Genomic DNA, 26,594 nt, shown 5'->3' with positions numbered 1-26,594 from the left:
TCGTGGGCCAAGAGACAGAATCTTAGGTTATTTACTTAAATAAAACTTGTCCATAAAGGTCACTTTCAGAAGATCATTAAAAGCAAATTATACAGAGAAAAATATTTACCAAGATTTATAGTTAACTCAGGACTAGATGGAAGGCCACTGGGACCAAGGAGCTAATCCCCATAAACAGATGGTTTCCAGGTTAGGCTTTAATTAAGAAAACACATACACACATCCCATTAAATTTAATGTGCAATCCAATATTCTCACATTTAGTAACTCACTCATTCCAATCTAGTCTGTTAATATGCAATAGCATCTTTGTATTCAGCCTATACTACTGCCTCACAAAGACAAAACTGATTTTGGAATTGGAACGCTCACTTGATATGCAGAACATGCCCTATATATACACACATCTTTGCCATTATCATACTTTTGATGGAGGCTTTTTCCTGCTATCAGTCAAGTTCTCCAAACTTTTATTTGTCCTCAAGGGACAATTCTCTGCATGGAAAAGGACCCATTTTCCTCTACTAATCCTGTATTCTTTGTGTCTTCAGTCTTCAATGAGGATAAGTCTAAATTCTCAAGTCACAAACGTCCACAGGCATCTTACGTTGATCTTTAAAAACAAAACAAAAAAAACAACCACCAACTTCTTCTTTTGGAGAAAAGCTTTTCATTCCTGAGAGGGAACCATGGGTGGACCAAGACTGCCTTGGGACATCCCAGGACTTGGGTCAGACATTGTAATCAGGGGACTTCCCTTGTGGTTGTCTTAGTCGTATTTGTAATGCTGAAAACGCTCCCACTGTCACATGGAAGAAGAGCTGCCAGAGATTGCGCAGTTCATACAGATACATGTTACATAGGCAAATTAAACCAAAAGTCAGGAAAGATTTGACATTCCGCCAGCTTGTGCAATATAAAAATAAGTAACACTGCAAAGAAGAAAACACAAAGTCTGATTAGTGCATTGAAAATTACTTCTGCTAACAAATCACACTGAACTTCCAAGTAGATACAGAAATGAACCATGTGGAACTGTTGTTTTTTTTTAATTGAGTAGGTAAATGTGGTACTAAATTAAGTGGGTATTCAGGAGTGAACAGTGCTCAGCATCAGAAGAAATTAAATTTTGCTTCCATTATTCTCTTTTCAAGGAAGATTTCTTCATCATATTTGCTCATTATCAATAACGAAAGGGGCAATGGAAACAAATGTTTTGGCTTGTGTATGCCACTTAGGCAACGCACAAGAAACCTAAGCCTCCTTAAGTCCCTGGCTGGATGGAATCCATCAGCATTGGGGAGTCAATATAGGTGTAAAGCTGGTATACTGGCTCCTCGGTCTCACTCCTTGTAGTCACTAGCATAGGGAGTGGGGGACACCCCAGCTATCCCCGGGTGGCACAAGTTAGAACAGATCTCAGGCTGCTTAACCTGCAATGGGATGAGAGCAGGAAAATCAGGCAGCTGTACATAGCCCCCATGCTCTACTTTACCCAGCACATGCAGCTTCCCTTTGTACACGCCCCAATCCTTAAAAGGTGGTAGGCTGTGGGGATTCAAATGCATATTTACATTCTGGCTTCACAAATGTAAGTCAGTAGGAGGAGAAAAAGAGTAGAAGGAGAACACGCTACGGAGAGGAGTCTTAAGAGGACAACCTCAATTCATCCCAAGTTTCTTTTCTTCACAAAACATTCTTCAAAGTCCAAATCCTTTATTCCATTACATCTGGGAATCTCAGGTCTGATAAAATTACATTGTTTTTCACAAATGCCTTCCTCCTCTCCCACTTCCACAACTCACTGCTCCATTTCCTGACTTTAGCTCCCACATCTACTCCTCTTCTTGTTCTCCATCTGTGCCCATTCCTCCTCCAAAGAGACTGCTTTGTTCTCACCTCAGCTGCATGTTGACCAATGCCTTCTGATCTTTGATGCTCCCTTGAATCTTCTGCATGGCTGCTATTTAAAGCAGCAGGGCAGAGGATGCCATGGCTCATCAAGGATCCACAGAACAAAGACAGCATGCAGCTGTGCTAAAATAAAACAAAGTCACTTCAAAGTAGGGAATCGTGGGGGGGGAAGGAGGGGGAGTTTTCAGGAGTGAAAGCAAGCAAGCAAAAGCAGAAAATACCAAGGGATCCTGCAAAAGGAACAGCACAAGAGAGACTTCTCCCCAAACAGGGACAACTCTGGTGAAAATCAAGAAGCTATTAAGATACAGGCTATTATAAAAATGCATTGAGTTCATACCACCAAACTCATTTGATTGAGGACTCTAGATCAATATCAAGCCATGCATTCAATGGTCAGGGTTGATGCTGATCTAAGTGGCTTTTCTTTAAAAAGGAAGAATTGTTTTAAAAAAATCTTTATGCTACTTGTTTACTTTTTCCATTTCTCTCATGTGGTACAATAAAGACTTGTACTTTTATTTCTAGATCAACAAGGTGGGTGAGGTAATATCTTATTGGACCAACTTCAGTTCGTGAGAGAGACAAGCTTTAGAGCTATACAGAACTCTTCCTCAGGTCTGGGAAAGGAACTCAGAGTGTCACAGCTAAATACAAGGTCGAACAGATAGTTTAGTATAAGTAGTTAGCACATATTCTAACCATTCAAGGTGAAGTGGCCCATGAACACCCCTGTAGTCATAGGACAAAAAGGGGAGTTAGTGGGTTCCAGATTGTTGAAATAAGCCATAAATCTAGTGTCTTTATTAAGATCATGATTTCAGTGTCTAGCAAAGTTGTGAATTTAAGCTCCCACTTTTGAAAGTGTTGTGCAGGTTTTCTTTGAGGATGACACCTAATAAGTCAGATACAGAGTGATCACTTTGTGAAAAGTGTTCACCCACAGGTGATATGGTGTTTTTGTCTTTTATCATCTTCTTCTATGAGTTTATTCGAGACTGTAGTGATTGGTTTCACTCACACAATTGTTATGGGGGCATTTAATTGCACTGGATGAGGTACACCCCATGTTGTGATAGGCATGCATAGAACCCCTGGATCTTGAAAAGTGTGTTGTGGGGGTGATGATCATTGTAGCAGTGGAGATATGTCTGCAGATTTTGCATATGTTGTTCTGGCAGAGCCTGGTGCTGCTTTGAGATGATGTCCTGGTCTGTGGGGAGCTTGTTTCTGATAATGAGCTTGGAGAGGTTAGGGGGTTGTTAGAAGAATAGAAATAAACCCCCTCCAACTACACACCCATAGTTGTCATCATCCAACACTGGAACCCACACGGAGTATCAAACAACATCTTTCCTGAACCCTCTTCTGGTCTTGTCTCTCTCACCAATAGAAGTTGGTCCAATAAAAGATATTACCTCACCCACCTTGTCTCTCTAATATACTGGGACTGACAGGGTTACAACTATACCGCATACTTTTATTTCTACTCATTTTCCTAGAATCACAGAACCGGAAGGGACCTCCAGAGGTCACCTAGTCCAGTCCCCTACACTCATAGCAGGACTAATTATCTAGACCATTCCTGACAAGTGTTTGTCCAACCTGGCCTTAAAAATCTCCAAAGATGGAGATTTCACAATCTCCCTAGGCAATTTATTCCAGTGTTTAACCACCCTAACAGTTAGGAAGTTTCTCCTAATGTCCAACCTAAATCTCCCTTGCTACAATTTAAGCCCATTGCTTCTTGTCCTATCCTCAGAGGTTAAGAAAAATAATTTTTCTTCCTCCTCCTTGTAACAACCTTTTACACACTTGAAAACTTATGTCCCCTCACAGTCTTCTCTTTTCCAGACTAAACCTAATTTTTTTCAACCTTCCCTCATAGGTCATATTTTCTAGACCTTTAATAATTTTTCTTGCATTTCCCTAGTTGGTTTATGAGAAGGTCATGCGAGACAGTATCAAAAACTTTACTAAAATCAAGATATACCACATCTACTGCTTCCCCCCATTCACAAGGCTTGTTACCCTGTCAAAGAAAGCTATCAGGTTGGTTTGAGACTATGTGTTTTTGACAAATCCATGCTATTACTTATCACCTTATTATCTTCTAGATGTTTGCAAATTGATTGCTTAATTATTTGTTCCATTATCTTTCCAGGTACAGAAGTTAAGCTGACTGGTCTGTAATTTCCTGGGTTGTCCTTATTTCCCTTTTTATAGTTTGGCACTATATTTGCCCTTTTCCGGTCTTCTGGAATCTCTCCAGTCTTCCATGACTTCTCAAAGATAATCGCTTATGGCTCAGATATCTCCTTAGTCAGCTCCTTGAGTATTCTAGGAAGCATTTCATCAGGACCTGGCGACTTGAAGACATCTAATTTGTCCAAGTAATTTTTAACTTGTTCTTTCCCTATTTTAGCGTCTTCTGATCCTACCTCATTTTCTCTGGCATCCACGATGTTAGATGTCCAATCACCACCAACCTTCTTGGTGAAAACCAAAACAAAGAAGTCATTAAGCACCTCTGCCATTTCCACATTTTCTATTATTTTTTCCCCCTCATTGAGTAACGGGCCTACCCTGTCCTTGGTCTTCCTTTTGCTTCTAATGTATTTGTAGAATGTTTTCTTGTTATCCTTTATGTCTCTGGTTAGTTTGATCTTGTTTTGAGCCTTGGTCTTTCTAATTTTGTCCCTACATACTTGTAGTATTTGTTTATATTCATCCTTTGTAATTGACCTAGTTTCCACTTTTTGTAGGACTCTTTTTTGATTTTTAGATCATTGAAGATCTCCTGGTTAAGCCAGGGTGGTCTCTTACCATAATTCCTATCATTCCTATGCAGTGGGATAGTTTCCTCTTGTGCCCTTAATAATGTCTCTTTGAAAAACTGCCAACTGTCTTCTATTGTTTTCCACTTTCAGTTCTCCTGTACTAGGAGAAATCTGGTTGCAAACACGTGCAAGAGGATGTTTTGTAAAAAGCCTATTTGTACAGTACCTACCTTTTGGCTAATTTTACCGAGGTTAGTGCTTTCTTAAAAAGGTACATTCCCATAGGTACTATTTTCATTCACTCTCTTCTCCGTAATACACTCAGCTTCTGGACAAACTTCTCTTTTCTCCATTTCCATTTGCCATGTGCCCTACCTTCGGGATTTCTACAGTACTCACCACCACAGTAACTTAGCACTATTCACTGCCTTAATTGTTATTAGCATTACGATACTGACAGATAGTGGTAGTATTTATTTTTTAAGTTTCTCCAAGGAAAGTCAGGAATTATGTGATTGCTTCTGGATAATATAATTTACTGGGTTATTTTTTATTCTGTTGGACATTTTGCTAACTTGTTGCTCTATCTTAGATACTTTTAGTGCCCATCACCATAGCGTCTGGGCCCCTTTATTAAGGCATCTGTTTATCCTCCCTATGAAACAGAACAAAAATAGTCCAGAGTAAAAGTAGGGTCAAGAGAACAGCTTGGCTTCCTCTGAACATGTGGAGTATCTTCGAATACAGCACCTAACAACTATTTTTGGGGAGGGTTCTAAAAGTTATATTTAAAGGGCAATTAACATGTACCAGTAAATCAGTGATTAGAATCTAGCTCATTTCATGAAATCACCTCGCCATTGTGATAAAACCTGAAGAGCTGAGTGCAACAGCTTCAAAGAACAGAGTAAGCCATCAGGATGTGCTTCTCTCAAATGATCAATGAAAACAAAGGATTTAAAAATAGGATGACAAATGTAGTAACTACATTTAATAATGTAAATGGGCTTTTTGATCAAGGCTCCATAAACTTGGAGGCTTTTACTCAAGTTTCGTTGCCTTACTGTACGTGCAGAGCTGAATTTTTCAGCAATCCCTATCCTATTTCGAGATGGGGAGAAAATTGCCACTTACAAAACAGCAGCAGTCAAAAGGCCAAGGCACTGTGATTTTAACATGTCACTAACAAGCAATGTAATGAAAATCTTGTGTTGGTTCGTTTTAAGGGAACTGTTTTGCATGGCAATTACAGAATATGCTTTTGTGTAGAAGGCTTCCCTATGTTACTACAGAGAAAGAAAGCTTTTATACCTACTAAGAAATGGCTTGAGGTCAGTTCTTGAGACTTGTAGTTAGGGAAAACTGAGACTTCAAAGAAGGCTACAAGATTGTGGAGCGAGCCAGAATAATGCAAAGCAGACCAGATAAGATTTCAGACACTAGATTTAATTTTACACTATTGGGATAGAAACTTTTGGTTTTCTTGGCTGTATTATTGATTCCCTCACCCCTCAGTTACTTTTCTTTCTGAATATTACAGTGCTGCTCCTTCAAAGTTGCAGCACTGAGAGACAAACTAAAGATTTTTTGAGTCTGGCTGGAGCTGAGAAATCAGAGCCAAATCTTGGATTCATGAGCAAACTGGACTCAGGAAAATGAAAAATACAAGTTTTTTCTTGGAAATGCATATCTGAGGATTGACCTATACAATATCAAATGTGCCTAAAAATCAGAATTAATATAGCAAAATGGAACAAATCCAATATAGCAACTGCAAGTAGTTCAGGGATATTCTTGACCACACTATCTATGTGAGTTTTACATTATTAGATTTGCGTTTAAAGAACAAACAGAAATGCTGATCACACCTGCTTGAGGAGTAGGAGATTTTAGAGAACGTATGGTAACGTATGGTAAAGTGTCCAGTTTTGGGCCCCACACTACAAGAAGGATGTGGATAAATTGGAGAGAGTCCAGCGAAGGGCAACAAAAATGAGTAGGGGTCTGGAACACATGACTTATGAGGAGAGGCTGAGGGAACTGGGATTGTTTAGTCTGCAGAAGAGAAGAATGAGGGGGCATTTGATAGCTGCTTTCAACTACCTGAGAGGTGGTTCCAGAGAGGATGGTTCTAGACTATTCTCAGTGGTAGAAGAGGACAGGACAAGGAGTAATGGTCTCAAGTTGCAGTGCGGGAGGTTTAGGTTGGATATTAGGAAAAACTTTTTCACTAGGAGGGTGGTGAAACACTGGAATGCGTTACCTAAGGAGGTGGTAGAATCTCCTTCCTTAGAAGTTTTTAAGGTCAGGCTTGACAAAGCCCTGGCTGGGATGATTTAATTGGGGATTGGTCCTGCTTTGAGCAGGGGGTTGGACTAGATGACCTCCTGAGGTCCTGATATTCTATGATTCTATGATTGCCAGGGAGGGACACTTCATACTAAAGCTGAAACAGCTGATTCTGAAGTTGTTTTAGGGCCTTGTTTTTTTCCTTCATCTGCCTAAAAACTACTCATAGCTACTGCATTTTGTTTTTAAGTTGGATACATCCTGTATATTATTATTTTGAGTCTTAGTTTGCCAGTCAATGATACCGATATATTGCTGATATCTATTATAAGGCTCTGAAGAATTTTGTTTTGCATGGCTGAATTCTGCTTGGACTCTTGGTAGTTAGGATTACATAACTAGAATTCTAGATCTAGAGGGAGCAGCTGCATTTCAAACCCAGAGATTGGACACAGACACAGAGCCACACTGCATTTATTCTTTGCTAAGCAATAGTTAACAAAGTATAAGCTTTCTGGCAGCACAGTGATTAGTTTAACATGTTGGACTAAATTTCTATTCCCTTTAGGTCCAATTTTTGTCCTGTACAACTTGACTGTAACCATTTTCTTAGAAACTAATAAACTGTTTTTTTTTCTAGTATTAACTGAACAAAATGTAAAACATTAGGCCAGTCCTGTGGCTGAACAGCAACACAATGTGCTTTCATGCAAGATCTAGATTTAGAAATCTTAAACGTGCCATGTCATTGACACTTGATTTGGGGAGCAAAGAGAGCTAACTGCATTTTGGTAATAATGACACAGACAGATATAGTAGAGAAGTCTTGGAAATTAAATTTAGAATACTAGGAAAAGGTTTATACATCCAGAGCTTCTGGGGTCACTTTCTCGCGAACATTTCCAGTTCCATCATGCAGAAGGTCAGCAAGTATGCTGGGGGCAGGACTCCACTGTTGCAATTCATAGATGAAAAGATGATATAAAGAAGAGGGGTTCAATTTGTGAGGTATTGGGAAATTTGTGTGTGGGAAGGGCACCCTATACAAAAGGGATCGGCTCCACCTTATTCAAAATGGAACCAGACTGCTGGCACAGAAAAATAACAAGGTTTGTGGGGAGATTATTTAAGGTAGGCACTGATGAAAATCAACAAGTGCTGAAGAGAACTCAAGTTGTAAAAAGACATCTGCTAGAGAGATGTCACTAAGGGCATGTCTACACTTACCTCCGGAGCAATCGATCCAGTGGGGGTCAATTTATCGCGTCTAGTGAAGATGCGATAAATCGACCACTGAGCACCCTCCCATCGACTCCGGTACTCCACCAGAGTGAGAGGCATAGGCGGAGTCAATGGGAGCATCAGCAGTCGACCTACCGCAGTGAAGACACCACAGTAAGAAGCTCTAAGTACGTTGACTTCAGCTATGCTATTTTCATAGCTGAAGTTGTGTAACTTAGACCGACCTAGCTCGCTCACCCACCGCCCCCCAGTGTAGACCAGGCCTAATACAGTAACTCCTCACTTAACATCGTCCCGGTTAACGTCGTTTTATTGTTACATTGCTGATCAATTAGAGAACATGCTTGTTTAAAGTTGTGCAATGCTCTCTTATAACGTTGTTAGGCAGCTGCCTGCTTTGTCCACTGCTCGCAGGAAGAGCAGCCCATTGGAGCTAGCTGGTGGGGGCTTAGAACCAGGGTGGGCTGGCAGCCCCCATCAGCTCCCCGAAGTTCCCTGTGCAGCAGCCACCCAGCACGCTATCAATTGCCAGGCAGTTCAGCTGTTCCTCCTCCCACTGCAGTGTGCTTCTCCTGCCCTCTGCCTTGGAGCTGCTCCTGTGAGTCTACTGCTTGCTGTGCAGTGGATGGAGAGGGGGATAAGAGGGATGCTAATGTCAGGGTGTCCCCCTCCCACCCTCACTCCTTTACCCCATCTCCAGAGAGCAGGGCGGGGAGCACAACAGGGCTCAGGACAGAGGGAGCTTGCTGGCAGCAGCTGCTGTCTCAATTTGCTTATCTACTTAAAAAGGCAGTGTACTAAGAGTGGGGTCAGGACACTTAAAGGGGCAATGTCTATCACACACATGATGTGTCTCTCTCTGCCATGCCGTCTCCCCTCCCTCCATTCGTGCACACATTGTAGAGTGTGAGGCTACATTAACAACGTGTTAACCCTTGAGGGGCTCAGACAAGTGCTAGTTCATCATTTAGTAGTAAGGCATTCCCTGGGAAATATCCCACCGTCTTCCATCCTCTGACTTCACCACCTCCACCAAGATTCACAATCATCAGTGCTGTGTAAAGTATTAAATTGTTTGTTTAAAACATATACTGTATGTATATATGTCTTTTGTTTAGGGAAAAAAATTCCCTGGAACCTAACCCCCCACCCTCACCCCTTTACATTAATTCTTATGGGGAAATTGGATTCGCTTAACATCGTTTCGCTTAAAGTAGCATTTTTCAGGAACATAACTACAACATTAAGCAAGGAGTTACTGTACAAAGGTTAATTGTGTCCTGTAAAAGAAAGGACAGAAACTACAGCTGAACTAGACAAGGGACAGGTTGAGATCACAGAGGTAAGTTCTGGGCCAGTTAGACTGGTGCCAGAGCAAAAATAATAGGTACATGGCCAAAAATAGAAACTATAAATGTCAAGGTACTATATCAATGCATAACTCTTAAAGAGCCAACCTAGGTAAATTAGAATATCAGGCAATAGAAAAGGACCTTGACAAAATGGGTATTCCTGAAATGTGGTGGAAGGCAAATATCAGTGGGGTACTGAAAATAGCTCACTATTAGTTCAACATTTAGCACTAAATTCCTATTCCATTTAGGTCCAATTTTTGGCCTGCACAACTTGACTGTAACCATTTTCTTGTAAATTAATAAACAGCAATACATGAAAGACAGATACGTTGTATGGATTGGGGAATCACACTGTAGGGAAAAAATCCCAAGAATCTAGTGAGATTAAATTTCTGAGTGAAGATCATCACATAGTAGAACAAGAGCATTATTATATAAGTGCAAAGTGGCTGGAGGACTGCAAAGAAAGGGTAAAGATAGAAGAACTCCCTAACTTGATACATTATCTTGTATGTGGCATTAGCTGTGATCTTATTTAACATTTTTACTAATAATCTTGGAGAGGAGGAGGCCAATATGTTATGAATTTCAGAGTGGTTGCTAATCTGGGAGGAAATACAGTCACTGAGAACAGACAACAATGCAACTGGACCTAGTGGGGTTAGAAATATTATCAGAAGATACAAAAGATGTAAACTGGAAAAATGCAAGACAATGGACTTCACTACTGCTGAAAGACACCTATGGAAGGGATTGTAGTTGACAGCAATTACGTACAAGTAAGCAATGTGATACAGCAGCAAAAGAGGGCGTGAGATTTCTGACTGAACACACATTATGTTATGAAGCAGGGAGGTGATCATCCCAAAAATGACCACATTGAAACAGTGCATTCAGTTTTGGGCTCATCATACCGGAAAGATAAGCAAAAATTAGCGGGAATTCAGCGAACAGCCATAATGATTATGAAGAGACTGTGACAACTGACTTATATGGAAAGACAGAGAGCTAATTATGCATAGTTTAGCTAAGCAACAACTAAGAGAGAAGAGAGATTTGCTAAAAATGTAACAATATATTAAAAGCACAAATACCAAAAAAAGGAGAATTACTTAGTGGGACAGAAAGACTGTATAACTAGGAATAGTGAGATAACACTCAGGAGAGGAAAAGGAAGGCCGCGTAAAAGAGAAAACTTCCAGATGGTGAGATGTATTAGGCTGTGTAATAGTCATTTTGGAGAAGTGAAGGATTCCCTATCCCTTGTGACAGTTACAAGCTAACCTGGGAATAACACTGAAGGAACAAAAACTGTATTTGTCCAGGAAGATGGAAAAAAGGGACCTAAAATGTCAGTTTCATCTTTAACTTTTATGATTCTGTGATGCTGAATCATACAGCAATCCTAATATCAGCCTCCGAAAGGAGACAAACACATCCCTATCTCTTGATAAACTAACTGGGAAAAGACAATCCCAGAAAACAATAACCCAAAATCAAGGATTTAGGCATGCGTCTATGCTGTGATCTCTCATCACCACCAAAATAAGAGTAGAGGTTACTGTTAAAGTCAATCCATTCAAATATACACAATATTTAACAAAACTTGATAACATCTGTACATGACTAAATAATGTTTCTGAAGACTATTGCAATGTGCAGCAGGAAAAATTTACCTGATACAAGCAGGCTGCTGTTCCAAGGAAAAACGCAATGACATAACTGAAATCTTCACCCTCGTTCTGTGAAAAGAAAGCAAAAGTAAATACACAAGATATGCATGTTATACACAAATAACTTCTAGCTCTAATTAAAAATAATCCAACATACAAATTTAGAATGACCTCCTGTACCAAAACTAAACTGGAGAAATTAGAAGGCATCACTTATTTCTCTCTCTCTGGGAAGGTCAGATCCATAGAATGAAGTTAGAAGGGTCCAAAATACCCTAAAATTATTCTTGCTTACTATTTCTATTCAGCACAGCAGACACCTAATGCTGGGATTGTCAAAAGAGCCTAAGGAAGGCTCATCTGCAGCTTTGGGCACCTAGTTTCCCTAGACTAGTTTGAAATTCCCAGTCTAAATGTTGGGAACTAGAAGAAGTAACAATTTGTACAACTGTCTTAATATAACATCACCACAAAATGGAAACTGTGTAAACTGAAAAATACAAATGGTCCACTAGGGTGTGCTAAAATTCTATGTAGAAAACAATGCAGGCAAACATACATTAATGGAAGAGAGAACAAACAAAAGCATGACTATTTAATAGACAAAGATTATTCATAAACAAAACATGGACAGTAAATTGAATTTCCTTTAAGTAGAACAATAGAAAAATGAACTTAAAATTACAGATCTTCTCACTTAAAGCTGCTTTTCCTTAAAAAGACTTATTTCTTCTAATATATTCAAACAGGTTTTAATATTTTCCATAAAGCTGAGCAGAATAAATTTACATTGTCAGTGATTATTTCAGACTGCATTTTCATGCTTTTCAAACAAACATCTGCCACAATCAGAAACTTTCCCATACGAACAAGGGCACTCATGCAATCTGTTTTTCATCAAGTGGAATTCCATTTCTAAAGGAAGCTAGTCCATTTGGAACTACAGCCCCTCTCTCTTGTGAACATGTTTAGCCTGAAGTTCTCTCATCTGTAGCTTTGGCAATAAAAAAAAAATCTGTACTTCTGCACACAAAATTTATGTCCAGGAACAGAACTTCAACAGATTATAAAAACTTTCACCTCACAGTCACAACAGAATCCAGTACAGCATAACTACAGGTTACAAAGTAATTTTGTAACCTCTAAATGAATTATTGATTAAAAAGGAAAATATTCTAAATTCAGAAGGAACCTTTGTAATGAAAGATTTTTTTTCTGGAGTTAAACTTCCATTTAACATTGTGTTCGGATGGCTTCTGCCTTGACCTTTATGGATTTATTCCATGTTAATTTTAAATTCCTCTTTGTTTCACTTATTTTGAGTGGATCCAAAATGCCAGAAATTAAATACTAAACACTGTATTCCATCTGTAAATCACTATCCACCAGCTAAAGAAAATGGAACATTACTGGTTACATAGGTTAATTCTATACTGGAATATCCTTCTGCAGCTGTGTTCCTTTAGAAACAGAGTAAGTAATACAGATATTATACAATTAAAGAGGTGAAATTCTGTCTGCTATTTGTGCAACTCTGTACTGTAATTTATATTTATAAACCTAATGGCATGGTGATAAAGAATTCAGGAAATATTATTTATATGTACATAATATATAAGAAATATGATTTGTGAAGGAACAGGACATTAATTCTCAAGAAGTCCCATATGAAACTGCATAATGCATTAAAAAAATCCATATACCTTGGCTTTATTCTCATTTTCAGTTTGTAATAGTAACAACGACCTTGGCACAGGGCATTTTCATCAACTCCTCCCAGCCATTCATTAATCTTCAGGAAAAGCCCTGGGCCTCAATTGTTAATGTTTAAATTAATATACAAGTATGTATACAGAACACAATTAGAATGCATATAGCATCTTTCATATTTTAGGTAACCAGTGCCCTTAAAAAGTGATTAAACCAACACTGATAATGCTGTGATTATGAAGGAATAGTGCATAAAGTCTTATACACCTGAATTTACTTTACTGAGACAATAAATATAACCAAAATAGTAAGATTCCCCCTACTCCTTTTGAAAGCCACCACAGGATCTTCATTTTCCACTAGGACAACCACCGTGAGAGGACCTCAGTTTAGTGTTTTTAACTGGGGCAGATACTCAGCAGTTGTCTATTGTCAGTGCTTAACTGACTTCAATGGAGCTATGATAATTTACACCACCAGAAGATGTGCCTTTCTAACAGCACAGTATCCTTCATTCAGTATATATTATCAATGGCAATGTATCTTATAATGTACCAATGGTGTACAAAGAAAAACCTCTTATTCATTGCAAGGTCATGGGTCGCAATATTGAATGCAAATATATTTTAAAGGAAGTCAGTCAAGGGACAGAACTTCCCATAACCAAATACATAACTTTTCATTTTATTCTCAAAGGAACAAAGGTCCTGTTCCATGGTTCTTTGCTGACAATGGGCTAGACTGTCCATATTTTGAAGGCATATCATTTTGCTCAAGCATTATGCATAACAGTCACCTATGAAAAAGTGGCTTTTCAAAGTTTATCATTATGGCACGGGTTTAGAAAACAGAAGTCTATGCCCTGTACTGGTGGGTTTGCAAAAGTATCTAAGGGAGTTAGCTGCCCATCTTCCATTGATTTTCAAACTCCAGCAGGCGCCTTTGAACATCTCTTCCTGTACACACTCAATAATGGATATAGAATATTACTCCTGGGGGAATTTTGCGCCAAAAAACAAATTCTGCAAAATTCTGCATATTTTGTGTGTTAAAACAACATAATATAATCACTCCCGTTTCAATTATTTTGGTAATTTATTTCAAAATACTTGTCAGCAAGTATGTCTAACAATACAGACCAAAAAAAAGATTCAGGAAATATTTTTTGACAAATACATTCCTTACTAGATATGTTAATACAGAATGTTGAGTAATTCATTTAAACTACAATACAGAAATGTATTTTCCAGACCCCTCAGAAGCAGTGCAAAGGCTTGGGGGGAGTCAGGGATAACAGAGGAGCTGAGGAAGCGGGAAGGAGCCTGGGAGTGAACCTGGAGGGTTGTTTGGTGGGGGTGAGAGAAGTATGGAACAGTTTCTTTCTTTCTTTCTTTTTTTTTGGGTGGGGTGGAAGATTGTTAGGGAGTTGGGAGCCTCTCCCATGAGGACCCTGGCTGACCTCAAGCCTCTCCCATTCAGTCAGGCACATCTTCCACTATCTCCATGTGGCCCTGGAGCCCCCCTCCCATTCAGCCCTTGGCTCAATGCTGTCACCCCACTAGCTCCTCAGCCCATGCCCCAGGGTGTTCCCCTCAGTAGCCCTTTTGAACCCTAATCTCTGACTCCCCCAGCATCCCTGTGTGCCCCCTCTGTCATCTAACCTGGCTCCACAGGCATGGTGCTGTAATGAACGCAGCTAGCTGCTAGCTGTTACTACTGGTCAGCCGGCTGTTCTGGTGCCACTGTGGCCTCTGGTGGGCAAAAGCCAGAACTGCAGCACTTCTTGGGCAGAATGTATTTTCTGCAGGAAATAAAAAAATTCTGCGCCAGACATGAATTCTGTACATGTACTTCCCTCAGGAGTAATAATATACATATTGGGTTTGAAATCAATAGGAACATTCATGTGAATTAGGGTAGAAGGATTTGGTTCATACTGTAAACAGTTTATATGAGCTAATTTTGATTGATATTTTGCACAAACGTGGCACTTTGATTTCAGTTCTTCCCTACTATAGAGTTGTAAACATGGTACAGTACCTGCAGAAGACTTTCTATGGCATGAAACCCTCTAATTAAATTCAAAGCCCCACATAACAGGCTCAGTATAAATGAAACAATCCCTGGCAAAGTAACAGCTTCCAGTCGTTGATGAGGAGCTGCAAGAAACAGGAAAAAAATGGTATGAAATATATCAAAGCATTTTCCTTAAAGTTTAGAAAAATATAAATCTTATTTTTCAGTGACTTCTTCCTGCTCAAAAACACATAATTAAAGTTGGTAAACCTTAATGCATATATGTAAAATTCTAAAAAGAGTAAAAGATTCGATAAAATATATTTACTTCAACTAAAATATAGAACTGATGTTCCTTAATGTCTTTGTTAAAGAAGAAATTTAACTTGAGATATCCAGTACGGTGCTGAAGACTGCTCAAACATGCCACTAAATCAATACCCAATAATGTACTTGCTGGTAAAATTTGTCCCAAATTAGCAACCAGCTAATAAGTCGCATACTTGAGAGCTCCTTTCACAACCTTCACTCTTCTTTAACGCTAACGCATTAGTAAGGGCTATCAGGATTGATTTAACTCGTTTGCTGAACGAAATGCCGCGAGGCAAAGCCTATTACCTGCCACTACAGCAAAGCACACCAGCTGTAAATGCTACCAGAGATACAAATAAAGAAAAATTCTGGAACTACAGCTAGTATTTGTAGTACAATAGGATACATACTTCCAGTCGTGATTCAGAAGTCTCTTACTGATTATATTAAAAACAAAATACAGAAAGGTATTTGAATATATACATTTTTCTACACACACACACATTTGTGCTTATAAGGGGACACAGTTACACAAATGACTGCAAATACATAGTAGATGTGTATTAATCATTATTGTGCTTTTCCACAACAAATAACGGAAGCCAAATATGGGAGGGGGAGAGGAACCCAACACAAAATCCCTAACAGTCTAGGCAACATGGGGGAGGGGAGAGGGACACAAGAGATTCACATATTTAAATCATTTTGTTTAAATCAGTGAAGTGTAAAGGTGCAAACAATGAAGTTAATGAACTGTAACATTAATATAGAGAGGGGTGTCAATCCTGCTTGTTTGCACTTAACAGCTTCAGACAAAGGCTCTCCAAACAGTTCAAAAAGTTACAGAAACCACAAAAAATATGACAAAAGCTTTTTCTCCTGATAAGCACATAAGACTGTTTGAGTGTCATTGTGTCCTAACTTTATTATGCTCAACATATATGTTTTGTTATAACTAATTTGTATAAGACTTAAGATATGTTTTTGTTTTAAACAAAAAAATACCTTGATGCTCAACTTTGATAACTTATTTTTATTCTAAGCACAAGACACATTAGATGTGGCAACTACTAAAGTAAAAAGAAAAGGAGGACTTGTGGCACCTTAGAGACTAACAAATTTATCTGAGCATAAGCTTTCGTGAGCTACAGCTTACGCTCAAATAAATTTGTTAGTCTCTAAGGTGCCACAAGTACTCCTTTTTTTTTTTTGCAAATACAGACTAACATGGCTGCTACTCTGAAACCTGTCATTACTAAAGTAAAGGTTGGATGCCAATTTCCATTCTAACTTCTTCAGTTACTTAACTTTTTTCAAACTTTTTTTTTTTTTTGGCTGAAATTTTAGTCTCAGACAAAGTTGCATTTATTTACACTGTTGGGTAAAATTAGTTCAGCTGTTGTTGAGTTTTATGAGTAGAGGGGGGAAAGCCACACCCACATTTTCCCCATATATTCCAATCAGGAATTTTACATTTGGATAACACCAAAATGAGGGACATCTTATTCTGAAAAAGTCAAGTTTTATCAGCAAAAATCAGCAATTTGGTGCATGAGTGTTAGAACATTTCTATATTTTCTCTTTAAAACAATAATCAAGCACTCTAATTAAGGACACTCTACACCATTGCTAAAGCTATTAAGCTCCTCAAGGCTCAAGGGATTACACATTCTATTGTCAAAAGAGCTAAGCACCAGAGAGCAAATAAATGCATAACAACAGAATTTAGAAGGTCAGTTAAAGACAGCAGAGTAAAAGACAATCTGTACTAGAGCCACTAGGTCCCTCAGCCTGTGGAGTTTACAAACTCTTAAGAAGAGACAACACATAATCACTAAACTAGTAAGTTTTTAGTATAGGCCCCCCTGGGATCAAAAAATGTACAAATTCTGATGTCAGAACTTGTACATTCCCTGTAAGGAATGGCTTTAAATTTATTCACATTTCTCCCGCCCTCCCTCCCCAGCTGCCATTTAAAAAAAAAATGAATATAGTATTGTAATTGAAATATCTAGCACTCAACTTTTTAGTGGCTTTTATATGTAAACCTCAATGTAGTATTTTTATTAATTTATACAGAGAGTTCCTCTTAGTTCCACTGATTTGAGAGACTGTACCAGTTCTACTGGAATTCCTTATTTTAAAAGTAGGAAAGTTAATGACATAGAAGATACCTTAACTTTAGGAACTGACATTTAAAAAAAAAAAAAAAAAAAAAAAGCTTTAAAAGTATTTAAAATCTGCCCTAACCAGACAAATGCATAAAACAGTTATGTTATCACCACATTTCTAAAGCATGATGAAATCTGAGATTATCTTTTAAGCAAAATACTATCAGGAGTTTTCATGATGCATACCCCCAACATTAAAAAATAGCTTTAATTTATTCATTACACAGAACAGTAGTTCTCTAAAGAAAGGATTCCAATTTTCAATCATTTGAACAACAACATTTTAATAGGCCTAGACTCTAAATATTGTTCAACATCACCAAAATGCCCAACAGCTGTATCTGTGCTAGTAATGCCACATGCTTTACGATTACAGCTAAAGTTAATGGGTCAAATTCTGCTCTCAAGTTACACTCGTGTAACAAAATAGAATTTGGCCTGTGTGTCTACGTAGCACCACTTACTAGCTGAAGTGGTTTAAGACATGTAACTCACACACTGCAAAACTCATATCTGAATGGGAAAACAAAAGAATTATGGGACATTGAGCAAGACAGATCACATTTGGAAAAGTATCAGAGGGGTAGCCGTGTTAGTCTGGATCTTTGCTGTTTTCACATTTGGAAAAGTTATCCTTGGAACAGAAGAGAAACGGGGAAGTCTGGCCTGCTGCATAGGTATCAGACAGACAGCGAAGATTTTTCAAGAAAGCCCCTACTCTGGGAGCTGTTGAAGGCTTATACTTGAGCAAGCAGATGTCCTGGGAAATTCTATAACTGCTCTAAGGTAAAAGGCTTATATTAAAGGAATAATTACACTCCAAACACTGTAGTATCCAATGGTCAGGAGCAAAAGGCAGCTAAAACTTAAATATTGGGAGAAAAAACAATGTGAGATCTTCTTGGATGTATGGGCCTCGAGAGGGAGAGAGTCTGCAGCCAGGCAGATTCCAGAAAGGAAGAAGAGAAGAGAAAATTTTGTAAAATAGAGAAGAAGGACAAACTAATTAAATGAAAATTAATTTCATGGAATTGTCACAGGAAAATTGAGAAATGGCAGCAAGCAATACTTCTAAAACAATCAGGTCAAGCACAAACCAGCAAGGGAACTCTGACTTCTGATTTAAAGTTTAAAAAAATCCTTAACTTGGGATAACATGATAAAGATAAAAGAAAGGAAGAATGGAAAAGAGAAGGAAAGGTGCCTTACTGCATTTGAATTTAAGCTATTATGTTCTCAGAGGATCTTTTATTCTAACAGTGTCATAAACAACATCTAATGCTTCCTGAAAACACTTTTTAAAAATAATCTATTTAGAAATAATTCTGCCTGTGCCATAGACATTCGGTATTTTTCCTTTTAACCATAAACTGCATCCAGATGATTTTTATTGAGTTTATTTGCTTCCACTTGTGACACCATAACCTCTTCCACAGAGACAGGATTACATCAAGCTGTTAAATAAGTAGCAAGAGATTAACTCTTAAGAAAGTGTCAGAAGTGATAAAAGAAGGAGTCAATAGAATTATAATAAAAATACAGAGTACATATATACAAGCAGAAGTGGTACTCACAATGTTTTCCACATTTCTCCATCAATCACCAACAATATTAGGAATGCTCTGGATGATTTAGCATAGGTATATGGCATTCCTTGAGAGGTACCACTGTCCTAATAATTTGAATGTGATTACACATTCTCCTTTGTTGTTGCAGTAGTTAGGGGTTTTTTGTCAGTATCAATGTTATAATCATTATAACTATAAATTATTTGCACTCTGATAGCTCCTAAAAGTCTCAATTAGGATCAGAACGCCACTGTGGTGGGCGCTGAACAAACACCTAGCAATGTACCTTTTTCAACTAAAACAGCATTTTTACATCTGTAGAGAGAAAACCTACAGCAGAAATAGAAGAAACTGAAGTGTTTAAGGTAATCACTGAAAAAGAATTACTAGCATAATAGTTAAAAGTGACTGTTAATATTTGTAAAAGTGTACAAATTTTAGCTGATCACTTATTTTACAATACTTTAATAAGAGTTCACATTTATGTCATTAATTCAGGCCCTAATCCTGAAAGATGAACTGTTTGGTACAGAAGTCTGCCCAAGTGGATGAGCATCAGGACCAAAGCTTTTTAAAAATGAAAAATGTTTAACATTTAAATTAAATTTTCATCATTTATTCTATTTTTTTCACTTCACTGAACTTGAAGATTGAAACTAGACTGTTCTGTTTCACTTTCTCTAGTCCGTTTCATTTGTAGAATCCATGCATTAGTATAATGTTTTTGTGTTCTTGTTTTCATTCTTCTATTCTGCTGGGAAATACCGAAATTTGGAGCTTAGCTGCTTGAAAGTGTTTTTAATATCACAAGATAATGTTTAGATCATATGTCAGTATATAGTACTCTAATATCCAAACTCATCAGTGCATTAGTTATCATATGTGCTTTAAAAGTTACCCTATAAAATTTATTCTTTTCATGATTTAAATGAAAAAAATCAAGATCTAAAAAAAATCTAGATCTAAAAAAAATCTAAAACAGAACTGTCATGACAAAAATAAATAAAGATATGCTATTACTGATGTGATGTACTAGGTACAAACATTTTTTAAAGAGTGCTGAATTTAAACAGGATAATTACTTTGAATTTGAATGTCAAGGACCTGCCCTATGTGATGCTCTTCCCGCTGAATCCAGTAGTCATGACATGCCCAGCAATACAATGCTTTCATGATGCCTTCAGATCCCATTATAAAGAAATCACTAACTGATTTATGAGTCTTATTAAAGAAAAAAGTATATTTAAATGTCTACCTTCACTTGTATATTTTCATTTAGAAACCAGTCTATCAGTAATTGCCCTCTATGAAAGCTGCAAGGAAAGAGTAATTAACTGAAGCCAAGCTGCTAAACAATGACACACATCCTATGTCATGGCAATTGTTCTTTATACAGACTAGCAACTAACAAAGTACCGTGTTTGGCATTATTTTCCATATTTCATTTTGTTTAAAAAAAAAAAAAAAAGCAAAGTAAACATATGTCTCTGTATCTGGTTCACATAAGGATAACAGTAATTAAGGTATCAAACTCACCAGTAGATATCTTACCAGTACCCTTAAACTCTGCAGCAGATAAGTGTGCAAATCCATTAGTTGAACCAAGTTCAGACATGGAAATTTGATAAGGTGGTCTCAGCTTGATTTCTGTCTGCATGTCAGCAAGATTTATCTTTGTCGACAGAGACCGTGGGTTATTATATCTCTGCTTGGTCCTTTGAATAAAATTATCTGTGTAAAATTAAAAAAATATATATCCCTATAGACATTGTTAATTAAATCATTCCAGACTGTGAAGCTTTATGGGCCATATATTTCTCATATACACAAATTTAAATTTATTATTTAAATTCTTACATTTATCTTGGAACGTTCTAATACTATTTCTGTTTTATGACTAATATATCATGGACTAATTAATTCCGCAGTATCAAAAATTAAGCTCTAGAAATCTAATTACCTAACAACTGTGAATAAACTAATGACTTGCCACGGCATGATACTGAAAGCACTGCTAATATAATGGATTTATTTCACTAGTTTTAGTTTCTTTCTCAATTCAGCAAATATTCTTATAAAAATAAAGTAATTTATTTTTTCAGATATAAATGCACTTAATTCTAAAATGTGACTTAAATTGCAAAATATTAGGGCTGAATACTTTCATTATATCTTCTCACCCCAGCAGTAAACACACCAATATAACGAAATTACTCTCTAAACTAACAGCTAGGAAAAAACATGGAAGGATGGAGAAAGGGAAGAAAGCAAACAGTGGTTATTCTAAAAGACACCTTTAAAAAACAGACTTGATCAGCTGCACTGGAAAACCGAATGAATTTAGTATGTACCATATTTTTCTGCACCTTGTACTCCTTTTACTCTGTCTAAAGTGTATTTTGTTAGAATACATAAAACTAGTTTCTTTTACCTCCAGATGAAGGTATAATTTTTAAGCCATTGAAGATATCAGCAGAAACTACAAGAGATGCTACAAGTAATGCCACATGTAGTAGGTATTTGAAGCTCAAATCACAGAAAATTCAATGCATAGCTGTATCAAAGCAAATCAAAATCTTCACTTCCTTTCTTCGCATTGAACAAATAATTATTACGCAGTGAAGATCAAACATATAACTGTGATTTTTTTGTTTGGAAATGGCTTACAAAGCTCAATGTCCTTATAGGTTCAGTATTTTGATACGGGTATAACGTCAAACATCTCAACAAATTACTAACTGGCAGAAGTTAAACTCATCCACATTTGTTCACCAGAACCTGATCTAAAGCTTATTGAAGTTAATGGAAAGATTCCCAATGGACTTTGGATCAGGCTCTAACAGACTGATTCAACTCCCACCGAAGACAATGGAAATCTTTCTATTGACTTTAATGGGAGCTGGATTAGGCCCTAAATCACCCTAAAGCTAACTAAACATAATCTTGGCTGAATATTTGTGATTTGTATGTTTTAAGTTGTACGTTCTTTAAAACAGTTAGTTGAATTTGAGTTAGGTTTGAAAGAGTTATTGTAGTAAACAGTCAGATCCTTACCAAACTCTATGAAACAGTATGGCCGGATGGCAGTATTTGTCCTCATCATATTGTATGTGGTGATGAACTCTTTCTGAAGCTCATCCAGGAAGCAGAAAGCCAGAACACTGGGGTAATTTTCAGTGCACAGCATCATGTAGCTCACTCCCAGAGAGCTAATAAAACTATAATTTAAAAAACGGTTTTAAAATTTCAAAATTAAGTCTATGTAACATACAGCTTCGCAAGACTGGTTCCATATGCCATAAACAGAGAAGCAAAAAACTTCTATGGGGTAATGAAGACATTAATATTTATTGAAAAAGCCAGAGATTGTTTTAGGGAAAAATTACACTACGAGTTTAGGTCGAATTTAGCAGCGTTAGATCGATTTAACCCTGCACCTGTCCACACGACAAAGCCATTTTTTCTCGACTTAAAGGGCTCTTAAAAGCGATTTCTGTACTCCTCCCCGATGAGGGGATTAGCGCTGAAATCGACATCGCCAGGTTGAATTTGAGGTAGTGTGGACACAATTTGACGGTACTGGCCTCCGGAAGCTATCCCAGAGTGCCCCATTGTGACTGCTCTGGACAGCACTTTCAACTCAGATGCACTAGCCAGGTACACAGGAAAAGCACTGGTAACTTTTGAATTTCATTCCCTGTTTGGCCAGCGTGGCGAGCTCATCAGCAGAGGTGACCATGCAGAGCTCATCAGCACAGGTGACCATGCAGACCCAGATTCGCAAAAAAGCTCCAGCATGGACCGAACGGGAGGTATGGGATCTGATCGCTGTATGGGGAGACGATCTGTGCTATCAGAACTCTGTTCCAAAAGACGAAATGCCAATATATTTGAAAAAATTTCCAAGGGCGTGATGGACAGAGGCTATAACAGGGACCCGCAGCAGTGCCGCGTGAAAATTAAGGAGCTCAGGCAAGCCTACCAAAAAACCAAAGAGGCAAATGGCCACTTCGGGTCAGAGCCCCAGACAGACTGCTTCTATGATGAGTTGCATGCAATTCTAGGGGGTGCCCCTACCACTACCCCCCCATCCGTGGACACCTGCAAGGTCTCACACAATAGGGATGAGGATTTTGGGGACGAGGATGAGGAGGAGGAGGAGGAGGATAGCGCACAACAGGCAAGTGGAGAAACCATTCTCCCCGACAGCCAGGAACTTTTTATCACCCTGGAGCCAATACCCTTCCAAGGTGGCCTCCCAGACCATGAAGCCAGACAAGGCACCTCTGGTGAGTGTACCTTTGTAAATATAATACATGGTTTAAAAGCAAGTGTGTTTAATGATTAATTTGAAGACTTGGGATGCATTCGCAGCCAGTACAGCTACTGGAAAAGTCTGTTAACGTGTCTGGGGATGGAGCGGAAATCCTCCAGGGATATTATTAAAGATACATTCAGAGGTGGCCATTCCTGCTGGGCTGTTTGCCTGTGGCTGAAAATAAATCATCCCCGCTTTTAGCCATGTGGTGGCGGGGGGGCCGTTCACACTGAGCTGTTCGCGTTTGGCTGGCAGGGATCTTCCCTGATACTAGTCACGCGGTGGGAGGAGGGGCAAAGCGATCATCCCAGAGAATTGAGGGGTGGAGGGAGAGTGGGAGTTAGTTGGGTTTGTGCTGCACATTAACCCAAAAACCACAGCCCCTCCTCTTAAAAGGCCAACCCAACAGGTGCTTAGTATGGGAAAGGAGGGCGCTGCTGTTTGAAACCATCCCCACATGTTATGAAGGTTGAAGAAGCCGAAAGACTGTGGCTTACCATGGCAAGCCGAATTCTGTTGCCTGGCCCTGCGTGTGTGATCTCTCATACCAAACCAGCAGGCCCTCAAAGAGGGAGAGGCAAAATGCGACCTTGTACCGAAAGCACGTATGCTATGTAATGTTAATAGCTTGGTTCACCGTGAAAGAGTCTACCCATTGTTCTCTAAAATGTGTCTTTTTAAAATACTACTCTCCCTTTTTTTCCTCCCGCAGTTGCAAATGTTTCAACCCTCCCCCTATCATCTCCATCCCAGAAGCTAGTGCAGATAATAAGGCGAAAAAACTGCACTCGCGATGAAATGTTCTCTGAGCTCATGCAGTCCTCCCGCACTGAAAGAGCTCAGCAGAATGTGTGGAGGCAAACAATGGCAGAGTCCAGGAAAACAGAAAATGAACACGAGGACAGGAGGGACGAGCAAGAGGAGAGGTTGCAGGAGCAAGAGGAAAGGTGGCGGCAGCGTGATGAGAGGAGGCAGGATGCAACGCTGAGGCTACTGGGGGATCAAACTGATATGCTCCGGTGTCTGGTGGAGCTGCAGGAAAGGCAGCAGGAGCACAGACCTGCTGCAGCCCCTGTATAACCCAAGTTCCATAGCCTCCTCACCCAGACGCCCAAGAATGCTGGGAGGGGGGCCTCTGGGCACCCAACCACTCCACCCCAGAGGACTGCCCAAGCAACAGAAGGTGGGCATTCAATAATTTTTGAAGTGCAGTGTGGCCTTGTCCTTCTCTCCTCTCCTCATCCACCACCCCACCCGATGCTTCCCTCCTTCCACACCCATCCCGGGCTACCTTGGCAGCTATCCCCCTATTTGTGTGATGAATTAATAAAGAATGCATGATTTAGAAACAACAATGACTTTATTGCCTCTGCAAGCAGTGATCAAAGGGGTGAGGTCGGCTGGCTTACAGGGAAGTAGAGTGAACCAAGGGGGCAGGTTTTCATCGAGGAGAAACAAACAGAACTGTCACACCGTAGCCTGGCCAGTCATGAAACTGGTTTTCAAAGCTTCTCCGATGCGCAGCGCACCCTGCTATGTTCTTCTAATCGCCCTGGCGTCTGGCTGCGTGTAATCAGTTGCCAGGCAATTTGCCTCAACCTCCCACCCCGCCATAAATGTCTCCCCCTGACTCTCACAGAGATTGCGGAGCACACAGCAAGCAGCAATAACAATGGGAATATTGGTTTCGCTGAGGTCTAACCGAGTCAGTAAACTGCACCAGCGCATTTTTAAATGTCCACATGCACATTCTACCACCATTCTGCCCTTGCTCAGCCTATAGTTGAACAGCTCCTGACTACTGTCCAGGCTGCCTGTGTATGGCTTCATAAGCCATGGCATTAAGGGGTAGGCTGGGTCCTCAAGGATACATATAGGCATTTCAACATCCCCAACAGTGATTTTCTGGTCTGGGAAGTAAATCCCTTCCTGCAGCTGTTCAAACCAGACCAGACCAGAGTTCCTGAAGACACGAGCGTCATGTGCCTTTCCCTGCGTTGATGTTGGTGAACTATCACTTGTGATCCACCAGTGCTTGCAGCACCATTGAAAAGCACCCCTTGCGGTTTACATACTGGCTGCCAAGGTGGTCCAGTCCCAAGATAGGGATATGCGTTCCGTCTATCGCCCCGCCACAGTTAGGGAATCCCATTGCAGAAAAGCCATCCACTATGACCTGCACAGTCCCCAGAGTCACTACCCTTGATAGTAGCAGCTCAGTGATTGCGTTGGCTACATGGATCACAGCAGCCCCCACAGTAGATTTGCCCACTCCAAATTGATTCCCAACTGACCGGTAGCTGTCCGCCATTGCAAGCTTCCAGAGGGTTATCGCCACTCGCTTGTGAACTGTGGGGGCTGCTCTCATCTTGGTATTCTTGCACTTCAGGGCAGGGGAAAGCAAGTCACAAAGTTCCATGAAAGTGCCCTTACGCATGCGAAAGTTTCGCAGCCACTGGGAATCATCTCAGATCTGCAACACCATGCAGTCCCACCAGTCTGTGCTTGTTTCACGTGCCCAGAATCGGCGTTCCAAGGCATGAGCCTACCCCATTGCCACGAGGATGTCCAAATTGCTGGGGCCAATCCTTTAAGAGAAGTCTGTGTCCATGTCCTCATCACTCTCGTCACCGCGCTGCCGTCACCTCCTCACCTGCTTTTGCGAGTTCTGGTTCTGCACATACTGCAGGATAATGTGAGAGGTGTTTACAATGCTCATAACTGCCACAGTGATCTCAGCGGGCTCCATGCTTGCTGTGGTATGGTGTCTGCAGGACAGCAGAGCTGCAGTGGAAGCGGTGGCTGACGACGGATGCCACGATAATAGATATTTACAGAGAACGACGAGAGGACTTGCGAGGTGGATTCATGAGAGCAGGACAGCAGAGTTGCAGCGGAAGTGGTGGAGGACGACGGTTAGCACTGCACACATTTCCCAAGGAAGAACACACGTACCTAGGAGCCCATGAAAGACAACATGGAGAAATTCGCTATTGAGACAATAGCAGCAGAGCGGAGTTGCAGCCGAAGCGGTGGATGACAACGGTTAGCAGTCCTACTCTACCGTCTGCTGAAAGCAGTATGGCATCCGCACGGAAAAAAGGCACAAAACGATTGTCTGCCGTTCCTTTCACGGAGGGAGGGGCGACTGACAACATGTACCCAAAACCACCCGAGATAATGTTTTTGCCTCATCAGGCATTGGGAGCTTAACCCAGAATTCCAATGGGTGGCAGAGACTGAGGG

General features: G+C 39.7%; 1 protein-coding gene across 3 annotated transcripts in view; it reads right to left on the bottom strand.

Annotated features, from left to right (window-relative positions):
- SEC22A (SEC22 homolog A, vesicle trafficking protein) overlaps positions 1-26,594 on the bottom strand; it is a 38,125-nt gene continuing 11,531 nt past the window's right edge. For 2 of the 3 annotated variants that reach the window (XM_084643411.1, XM_084643412.1), the window contains 5 exons: positions 22,085-22,248; positions 20,567-20,761; positions 15,004-15,122; positions 11,257-11,322; positions 1-932 (listed from right to left, as the gene is read on the bottom strand). In XM_084643411.1, the coding sequence (XP_084499537.1) occupies positions 732-932; positions 11,257-11,322; positions 15,004-15,122; positions 20,567-20,761; positions 22,085-22,248 (745 nt within the window). In that variant the 3' untranslated portion in view covers positions 1-731. Of the gene's footprint in view, positions 933-1,899; positions 2,038-11,256; positions 11,323-15,003; positions 15,123-20,566; positions 20,762-22,084; positions 22,249-26,594 lie in introns of all 3 variants that reach the window. The other variant, XM_084643410.1, reaches the window with a different exon arrangement.

Source organism: Lepidochelys olivacea (genome assembly GCF_965140295.1).
Source record: "Lepidochelys olivacea isolate rLepOli2 genome assembly, chromosome: 11".
Taxonomy (NCBI): domain Eukaryota; kingdom Metazoa; phylum Chordata; order Testudines; family Cheloniidae; genus Lepidochelys; species Lepidochelys olivacea.
Note: the sequence above shows the minus strand (reverse complement) of the source record. Positions and strands in the feature narration are given on the sequence as shown.